This window comes from Ictalurus punctatus, chromosome 3, assembly GCF_001660625.3.
Source record: "Ictalurus punctatus breed USDA103 chromosome 3, Coco_2.0, whole genome shotgun sequence".
Lineage (NCBI taxonomy): Eukaryota > Metazoa > Chordata > Actinopteri > Siluriformes > Ictaluridae > Ictalurus > Ictalurus punctatus.
Genome location: NC_030418.2, coordinates 36,215,485 through 36,225,484, shown reverse-complemented (window position 1 = coordinate 36,225,484; position 10,000 = coordinate 36,215,485). Strand labels below are relative to the sequence as shown.

The window sequence follows — 10,000 nt, the reverse complement described above, 5'->3', positions numbered from 1 at the left end:
ACCGCAGCAGTGACAGTAGTGTCGCTGTGAAGCACAGGTTTACATTATTAAACACGATGGTTTCTATAGTAACGGCTCACTCGCAGGGACAGGTTACAAAACGTGCGGAATTGTCGATACGGTCAGGTTAGATGGAAGGAGACGTTTAATTAACACTTATAGAAGGAGTCACCAGTGCTAGTGAAGTTTTCTTCAGACATTTCCGAGATGGAGGAGTTTAGGCTTGGTGGTTTCTCGGGAACACGACTACAGGCGTTTTCTTCGTGTTGTTTTTAATTACAGGGTGGGAACAGAAACAGGGAGGATGTAGCTGATCCTTTTCGTATTCCAGTCGGACCTGGAGCTGTATAAATAGAACGAGTGTTGGAGAACTGGTGAACGGAAGAGTCCTGAAAATGTGCGTTTCTACACCTCCTGCTTCTTCCCCTCCTCGGCACATTGTTCAAAGCCCCTTATTCAAATCTCAGCCCCCCCCCCCACACACACACACACACTCCGACCGAGCAAGAGAGTGCGCGATCCCCCACCGACCCGCACTTTGATCATCTCCATCACAGACGCAAACATTTAAAATTAAAATGTAACCCTGTTCAAGAAAAAAACCCCAGCGCATTAGGATTGTACAGGTGGTGTAGTTGTTACAGAATTCGGGATTACACAGGAACACACGCTCCTGTCGGAGCAAATTAGTGATAGACCCCCTGACCGTGCCGCACTTCGGGATACCTGATCCGTTCTCTTTGATGTGCGCGGGGTGAGGAGAAGTCGAGAAACAAATCTGCGACGTGTGTTCGGTAAACACGAGTTAATATTAATGCAAAGCCTCGAATCGCTGAGTCCGCAGTCGCACCAGAAAGATGCTACCCCCCCCCCACCCCCACACACACACACACACAGGTTTCCTGGAATGCCGCCCTGCAGATCTGAACAGTAATTACTGAGGGAACTTTGCCTAGTTGTATTTAATGACTCACTAATTGATCCATTTATATTTGAACGCCGAACGCTGAATTAACGGACGTTAACAAAAGAGGAAGGAGGGATTCTCTCTCGCTCTCGCCGCCGCTCTCCTTAATGACGCCGAGCCTTTAACTAAAAATCAGCGCTAAAAAAAATCCTAAACTTGATTAGGTTCCGTCCCTGAACACGTCCTGGCACCGAACGGAGTAAAGCCACCTGTGGTCCATCAGGTACTGCAGCGGCGAGAGCGCGATAACAAACACGATTAATCATCGTTTCACACGTCCAATCCGAAGCCATTCCCTGCTCTGAACACGCGTACGGAGTCTAATCTCAGGAAAACTCCATAAAGTCATATTTTACTTTTCTACAGCACAACACTGCAGGTGAATAGCGTAATTTTAAAAAATTAATGATCTCGGCAGATGAGAGCTGATATTCTTACAGATAAAGTGATATTGCGTTAAATAAAGATTAACCTCAATAAATACTTTGACATTTCCATATTTAATCATTTCCACCCTTAATCATTTCCATAATACCAAAACCGAGGATAATGACAGAATTTTTACAGAAGAGTCAAAATATGCTTTTTTTTTTTTTTTGCAAAAGTCTTTTTTTGTTAATCAAGATGTTAATCACTTTCATAAAATATATATTTTTTTAAAATAAAAGTTTTATTACATAAAATCTAACAAATGCAATACTGATCCATATTTAAACAAATTCCTTTGTAATCGCGTTTTAACTCGGCACAGGACGGGACATGTTCTGAATTCTTGGTACTGAATGTAGAAAAAAATAATTAGGAGGGGAAACGTACGACATGTTTCAAAAAGGAAGACGTGATTTTAGTGAATGACTGATAAAGGAAAATGACACGGAAGTTAAGAGGACATAAATTGAAATATAGCGCGTGAAACAAACTTAAGCATTTAAAGTTACCAAGTGTCAAATAATGTGGCAGAAATCCATGTCCAAAAACAGCAAAATAAATAGATTTCCATATTTAGGACACTGTGTAGGATGTAGTGCTCGCTTTAGGACACTGTGTAGGGTGTAGTGCACGCTTTAGGACACTCTGTAGGGTGTAGTGCTCCTTTAGGACACTGTGTAGGGTGTAGTGCTCGCTTTAGGACACTCTGTAGGGTGTAGTGCTCGCTTTAGGACACTCTGTAGGGTGTAGTGCACGCTTTAGGACACTCTGTAGGGTGCAGTGCACGCTTTAGGACACTCTGTAGGGTGTAGTGCTCACTTTAGGACACTCTGTAGGGTGTAGTGCACGCTTTAGGACACTCTGTAGGGTGTAGTGCTCGCTTTAGGACACTCTGTAGGGTGTAGTGCACGCTTTAGGACACTCTGTAGGGTGTAGTGCTCACTTTAGGACACTCTGTAGGGTGTAGTGCACGCTTTAGGACACTCTGTAGGGTGTAGTGCACGCTTTAGGACACTCTGTAGGGTGTAGTGCACGCTTTAGGACTCTGTAGGGTGTAGTGCTCCTTTAGGACACTGTGTAGGGTGTAGTGCACGCTTTAGGACACTGTGTAGGGTGTAGTGCACGCTTTAGTACACTGTGTAGGGTGTAGTGCACGCTTTAGGACACTGTGTAGGGTGTAGTGCACGCTTTAGGACACTGTGTAGGGTGTAGTGCACGCTTTAGGACACTGTGTAGGGTGTAGTGCATGCTTTAGGACACTGTGTAGGGTGTAGTGCTCCTTTAGGACACTGTGTAGGGTGTAGTGCACGCTTTAGGACTCTGTAGGGTGTAGTGCTCCTTTAGGACACTCTGTAGGGTGTAGTGCTCGCTTTAGGACACTGTGTAGGGTGTAGTGCTCCTTTAGGACACTGTGTAGGGTGTAGTGCTCCTTTAGGACACTGTGTAGGGTGTAGTGCACGCTTTAGGACGCTGTGTAGGGTGTAGTGCACGCTTTAGGACACTGTAGGGTGTAGTGCACGCTTTAGGACACTGTGTAGGGTGTAGTGCTCGCTTTAGGACACTGTAGGGTGTAGTGCTCGCTTTAGTACACTCTGTAGGGTGTAGTGCACGCTTTAGGACACTGTGTAGGGTGTAGTGCACGCTTTAGGACACTGTGTAGGGTGTAGTGCTCCTTTAGGACACTGTGTAGGGTGTAGTGCTCCTTTAGGACACTGTGTAGGGTGTAGTGCTCCTTTAGGACACTGTGTAGGGTGTAGTGCACGCTTTAGGACGCTGTGTAGGGTGTAGTGCACGCTTTAGGACACTGTAGGGTGTAGTGCACGCTTTAGGACACTGTGTAGGGTGTAGTGCTCGCTTTAGGACACTGTAGGGTGTAGTGCTCGCTTTAGTACACTCTGTAGGGTGTAGTGCACGCTTTAGGACACTGTAGGGTGTAGTGCTCGCTTTAGTACACTCTGTAGGGTGTAGTGCTCGCTTTAGGACACTGTGTAGGGTGTAGTGCACGCTTTAGGACACTGTGTAGGGTGTAGTGCACGCTTTAGGACACTGTGTAGGGTGTAGTGCTCGCTTTAGTACACTGTAGGGTGTAGTGCACGCTTTAGGACACTGTAGGGTGTAGTGCTCGCTTTAGTACACTCTGTAGGGTGTAGTGCACGCTTTAGGACACTGTAGGGTGTAGTGCTCGCTTTAGTACACTCTGTAGGGTGTAGTGCTCGCTTTAGGACACTGTGTAGGGTGTAGTGCACGCTTTAGGACACTGTGTAGGGTGTAGTGCACGCTTTAGGACACTGTGTAGGGTGTAGTGCTCGCTTTAGTACACTGTAGGATGTAGTGCACGCTTTAGGACACTGTGTAGGGTGTAGTGCACGCTTTAGGACACTCTGTAGGGTGTAGTGCACGCTTTAGGACACTCTGTAGGGTGTAGTGCACGCTTTAGGACACTGTAGGGTGTAGTGCTCGCTTTAGGACACTGTGTAGGGTGTAGTGCTCGCTTTAGTACACTGTAGGGTGTAGTGCTCGCTTTAGTACACTCTGTAGGGTGTAGTGCACGCTTTAGGACACTGTGTAGGGTGTAGTGCACGCTTTAGGACACTGTGTAGGGTGTAGTGCACGCTTTAGGACACTGTGTAGGGTGTAGTGCATGCTTTAGGACACTGTGTAGGGTGTAGTGCTCGCTTTAGTACACTGTAGGGTGTAGTGCTCGCTTTAGGACACTCTGTAGGGTGTAGTGCTCGCTTTAGTACACTCTGTAGGGTGTAGTGCTCGCTTTAGTACACTCTGTAGGGTGTAGTGCTCGCTTTAGGACACTGTAGGGTGTAGTGCTCGCTTTAGGACACTCTGTAGGGTGTAGTGCTCGCTTTAGTACACTCTGTAGGGTGTAGTGCTCGCTTTAGTACACTCTGTAGGGTGTAGTGCTCGCTTTAGTACACTCTGTAGGGTGTAGTGCACGCTTTAGGACACTGTGTAGGGTGTAGTGCACGCTTTAGGACACTGTGTAGGGTGTAGTGCTCCTTTAGGACACTCTGTAGGGTGTAGTGCACGCTTTAGGACACTCTGTAGGGTGTAGTGCACGCTTTAGGACACTCTGTAGGGTGTAGTGCACGCTTTAGGACACTGTGTAGGGTGTAGTGCTCCTTTAGGACACTCTGTAGGGTGTAGTGCACGCTTTAGGACACTCTGTAGGGTGTAGTGCTCCTTTAGGACACTCTGTAGGGTGTAGTGCACGCTTTAGGACACTCTGTAGGGTGTAGTGCTCGCTATAGGACACTGTAGGGTGTAGTGCTCCTTTAGGACACTGTGTAGGGTGTAGTGCACGCTTTAGGACTCTGTAGGGTGTAGTGCTCACTTTAGGACACTGTGTAGGGTGTAGTGCACGCTTTAGGACACTCTGTAGGGTGTAGTGCTCGCTTTAGGACTCTGTAGGGTGTAGTGCTCACTTTAGGACACTGTGTAGGGTGTAGTGCACGCTTTAGGACACTCTGTAGGGTGTAGTGCACGCTTTAGGACACTCTGTAGGGTGTAGTGCTCCTTTAGGACACACTGTAGGGTGTAGTGCACGCTTTAGGACACTCTGTAGGGTGTAGTGCTCCTTTAGGACACTCTGTAGGGTGTAGTGCACGCTTTAGGACACTGTGTAGGGTGTAGTGCACGCTTTAGGACACTGTGTAGGGTGTAGTGCACGCTTTAGGACACTGTGTAGGGTGTAGTGCACGCTTTAGGACACTCTGTAGGGTGTAGTGCACGCTTTAGGACACTCTGTAGGGTGTAGTGCACGCTTTAGGACACTGTGTAAGGTGTAGTGCACGCTTTAGGACACTCTGTAGGGTGTAGTGCTCGCTTTAGGACACTCTGTAGGGTGTAGTGCTCGCTTTAGGACACGTGTAGGGTGTAGTGCTCGCTTTAGGACACTCTGTAGGGTGTAGTGCACGCTTTAGGACACTCTGTAGGGTGTAGTGCTCGCTATAGGACACTGTAGGGTGTAGTGCTCCTTTAGGACACTGTGTAGGGTGTAGTGCACGCTTTAGGACTCTGTAGGGTGTAGTGCTCACTTTAGGACACTGTGTAGGGTGTAGTGCACGCTTTAGGACACTCTGTAGGGTGTAGTGCTCGCTTTAGGACTCTGTAGGGTGTAGTGCTCACTTTAGGACACTGTGTAGGGTGTAGTGCACGCTTTAGGACACTCTGTAGGGTGTAGTGCACGCTTTAGGACACTGTGTAGGGTGTAGTGCTCCTTTAGGACACTCTGTAGGGTGTAGTGCACGCTTTAGGACACTCTGTAGGGTGTAGTGCTCCTTTAGGACACTCTGTAGGGTGTAGTGCACGCTTTAGGACACTGTGTAGGGTGTAGTGCACGCTTTAGGACACTGTGTAGGGTGTAGTGCACGCTTTAGGACACTGTGTAGGGTGTAGTGCACGCTTTAGGACACTCTGTAGGGTGTAGTGCACGCTTTAGGACACTCTGTAGGGTGTAGTGCACGCTTTAGGACACTCTGTAGGGTGTAGTGCTCGCTTTAGGACACGTGTAGGGTGTAGTGCTCGCTTTAGGACACTCTGTAGGGTGTAGTGCACGCTTTAGTACACTGTGTAGGGTGTAGTGCACGCTTTAGGACACTGTGTAGGGTGTAGTGCTCCTTTAGGACACTGTGTAGGGTGTAGTGCACGCTTTAGGACACTGTGTAGGGTGTAGTGCACGCTTTAGGACACTGTGTAGGGTGTAGTGCACGCTTTAGGACACTGTGTAGGGTGTAGTGCACGCTTTAGGACACTGTGTAGGGTGTAGTGCACGCTTTAGGACACTCTGTAGGGTGTAGTGCACGCTTTAGGACACTCTGTAGGGTGTAGTGCACGCTTTAGGACACTCTGTAGGGTGTAGTGCACGCTTTAGGACACTGTGTAGGGTGTAGTGCACGCTTTAGGACACTGTGTAGGGTGTAGTGCACGCTTTAGGACACTCTGTAGGGTGTAGTGCACGCTTTAGGACACTCTGTAGGGTGTAGTGCACGCTTTAGGACGCTGTGTAGGGTGTAGTGCTCGCTTTAGGACACTCTGTAGGGTGTAGTGCTCGCTTTAGGACACGTGTAGGGTGTAGTGCTCGCTTTAGGACACTCTGTAGGGTGTAGTGCACGCTTTAGTACACTCTGTAGGGTGTAGTGCACGCTTTAGGACACTGTGTAGGGTGTAGTGCTCCTTTAGGACACTGTGTAGGGTGTAGTGCTCGCTTTAGGACGCTGTGTAGGGTGTAGTGCTCGCTTTAGGACACTCTGTAGGGTGTAGTGCACGCTTTAGTACACTGTAGGGTGTAGTGCACGCTTTAGGACACTGTGTAGGGTGTAGTGCACGCTTTAGTACACTCTGTAGGGTGCAGTGCTCGCTTTAGGACACTGTGTAGGGTGTAGTGCACGCTTTAGGACACTCTGTAGGGTGTAGTGCTCGCTTTAGGACACTGTAGGGTGTAGTGCTCCTTTAGGACACTCTGTAGGGTGTAGTGCACGCTTTAGGACACTGTAGGGTGTAGTGCACGCTTTAGGACACTGTGTAGGATGTAGTGCACGCTTTAGGACACTCTGTAGGGTGTAGTGCTCGCTTTAGGACACTGTAGGGTGTAGTGCACGCTTTAGGACACTGTGTAGGATGTAGTGCACGCTTTAGGACACTCTGTAGGGTGTAGTGCACGCTTTAGGACACTCTGTAGGGTGTAGTGCACGCTTTAGGACACTCTGTAGGGTGCAGTGCTCACCTTGGGGGCGGGTGGGTTAGATGTTACAAGCTGTTGGAGCTCTTGAAGTTGGACCTGAAGTTCAGAGACCTGCTGTTCCTTCTGACAAAGCTGTTCAGTGAGACAGGCGTCCTTCTGTCGAAGCTGCTCCTCACTGAGACGGAGAGCCTGATAGGACACACTTAGCTCACTGTACAACTGAGAGAGAGAGACACACACACACAGAAAAATGCTTTATGTTACTGTTATATGAAAATAATCAACTTCAAATGGTGTGTGTGTACCTTGTGGTATGAGGCAGTGTGTGTGTGTGTGTGTACCTTGTGGTATGAGGTGTGTGTGTACCTTGTGGTACGAGGCAGTGTGTGTGGTGTGTGTGTGTGTGTGTGTGTATATGTGTACCTTGTGGTACGAGGCAGTGTGTGTGGTGTGTGTGTGTGTATATGTGTACCTTGTGGTACGAGGCAGTGTGTGTGGTGTGTGTATATGCGTACCTTGTGGTACGAGGCAGTGTGTGTGGTGTGTGTGTGTATATGTGTACCTTGTGGTATGAGGCAGTGTGTGTGGTGTGTGTGTGTGTATATGTGTACCTTGTGGTACGAGGCAGTGTGTGTGGTGTGTGTGTGTGTGTGTGTATATGCGTACCTTGTGGTACGAGGCAGTGTGTGTGGTGTGTGTGTGTGTGTGTGTGTATATGTGTACCTTGTGGTACGAGGCAGTGTGTGTGGTGTGTGTGTGTGTGTGTATATGTGTACCTTGTGGTACGAGGCAGTGTGTGTGGTGTGTGTGTGTGTGTGTATATGTGTACCTTGTGGTACGAGGCAGTGTGTGTGGTGTGTGTGTGTGTGTGTGTGTATATGCGTACCTTGTGGTACGAGGCAGTGTGTGTGGTGTGTGTGTGTGTGTGTGTGTATATGCGTACCTTGTGGTACGAGGCAGTGTGTGTGGTGTGTGTGTGTGTGTGTGTGTATATGCGTACCTTGTGGTACGAGGCAGTGTGTGTGGTGTGTGTGTGTGTGTGTGTGTATATGTGTACCTTGTGGTACGAGGCAGTGTGTGTGATGTGTGTGTGTGTGTGTGTATATGTGTACCTTGTGGTACGAGGCAGTGTGTGTGGTGTGTGTGTGTATATGCGTACCTTGTGGTACGAGGCAGTGTGTGTGGTGTGTGTATATGTGTACCTTGTGGTATGAGGCAGTGTGTGTGGTGTGTGTGTGTGTGTGTGTATGTGTACCTTGTGGTATGAGGCAGTGTGTGTGGTGTGTGTGTGTGTATATGTGTACCTTGTGGTACGAGGCAGTGTGTGTGGTGTGTGTGTGGTGTGTGTGTGTGTGTGTTTGTGTGTGTATATGTGTACCTTGTGGTACGAGGCAGTGTGTGTGGTGTGTGTGTGTGTGTGTATATGCGTACCTTGTGGTACGAGGCAGTGTGTGTGGTGTGTGTGTGTGTGTGTGTATATGCGTACCTTGTGGTACGAGGCAGTGTGTGTGGTGTGTGTGTGTGTGTGTATATGCGTACCTTGTGGTACGAGGCAGTGTGTGTGGTGTGTGTGTGTGTGTGTGTGTGTGTGTATATGCGTACCTTGTGGTACGAGGCAGTGTGTGTGGTGTGTGTGTGTGTGTGTATATGCGTACCTTGTGGTACGAGGCAGTGTGTGTGGTGTGTGTGTGTATATGTGTACCTTGTGGTACGAGGCAGTGTGTGTGATGTGTGTGTGTGTGTGTATATGTGTACCTTGTGGTACGAGGCAGTGTGTGTGGTGTGTGTGTGTGTATATGTGTACCTTGTGGTACGAGGCAGTGTGTGTGGTGTGTGTGTGTGTGTGTATATGCGTACCTTGTGGTACGAGGCAGTGTGTGTGGTGTGTGTGTGTGTGTATATGTGTACCTTGTGGTACGAGGCAGTGTGTGTGGTGTGTGTGTGTGTGTGTATATGTGTATCTTGTGGTACGAGGCAGTGTGTGTGGTGTGTGTGTGTGTGTGTGTGTATATGTGTACCTTGTGGTACGAGGCAGTGTGTGTGATGTGTGTGTGTGTGTGTATATGTGTACCTTGTGGTACGAGGCAGTGTGTGTGGTGTGTGTGTGTATATGCGTACCTTGTGGTACGAGGCAGTGTGTGTGGTGTGTGTATATGTGTACCTTGTGGTATGAGGCAGTGTGTGTGGTGTGTGTGTGTGTGTGTGTATGTGTACCTTGTGGTATGAGGCAGTGTGTGTGGTGTGTGTGTGTGTATATGTGTACCTTGTGGTACGAGGCAGTGTGTGTGGTGTGTGTGTGGTGTGTGTGTGTGTGTGTTTGTGTGTGTATATGTGTACCTTGTGGTACGAGGCAGTGTGTGTGGTGTGTGTGTGTGTGTGTATATGCGTACCTTGTGGTACGAGGCAGTGTGTGTGGTGTGTGTGTGTGTGTGTGTATATGCGTACCTTGTGGTACGAGGCAGTGTGTGTGGTGTGTGTGTGTGTGTGTATATGCGTACCTTGTGGTACGAGGCAGTGTGTGTGGTGTGTGTGTGTGTGTGTGTGTGTGTGTATATGCGTACCTTGTGGTACGAGGCAGTGTGTGTGGTGTGTGTGTGTATATGCGTACCTTGTGGTACGAGGCAGTGTGTGTGGTGTGTGTGTGTATATGTGTACCTTGTGGTACGAGGCAGTGTGTGTGATGTGTGTGTGTGTGTGTATATGTGTACCTTGTGGTACGAGGCAGTGTGTGTGGTGTGTGTGTGTGTATATGTGTACCTTGTGGTACGAGGCAGTGTGTGTGGTGTGTGTGTGTGTGTGTGTATATGCGTACCTTGTGGTACGAGGCAGTGTGTGTGGTGTGTGTGTGTGTGTATATGTGTACCTTGTGGTACGAGGCAGTGTGTGTGGTGTGTGTGTGTGTGTGTATA

The 10,000-nt window shown here is 48.7% G+C and overlaps 1 protein-coding gene across 5 annotated transcripts in view; it reads right to left on the bottom strand.

The window, feature by feature from the left end:
• The window catches only part of cntln (centlein, centrosomal protein), a 103,670-nt gene that overhangs the window by 75,775 nt on the left and 17,895 nt on the right, over window positions 1–10,000 (bottom strand). For all 5 annotated transcript variants that reach the window (XR_008396362.1, XM_053679929.1, XM_053679932.1 and 2 more), the window contains exon 10: window positions 7,134–7,310. Coding sequence is in view for 4 of the 5 variants with exons in the window: in XM_053679929.1 (XP_053535904.1) it covers window positions 7,134–7,310 (177 nt within the window). In the remaining variant the exon portion in view is untranslated. The remainder of the gene's footprint in view (window positions 1–7,133; window positions 7,311–10,000) is intronic.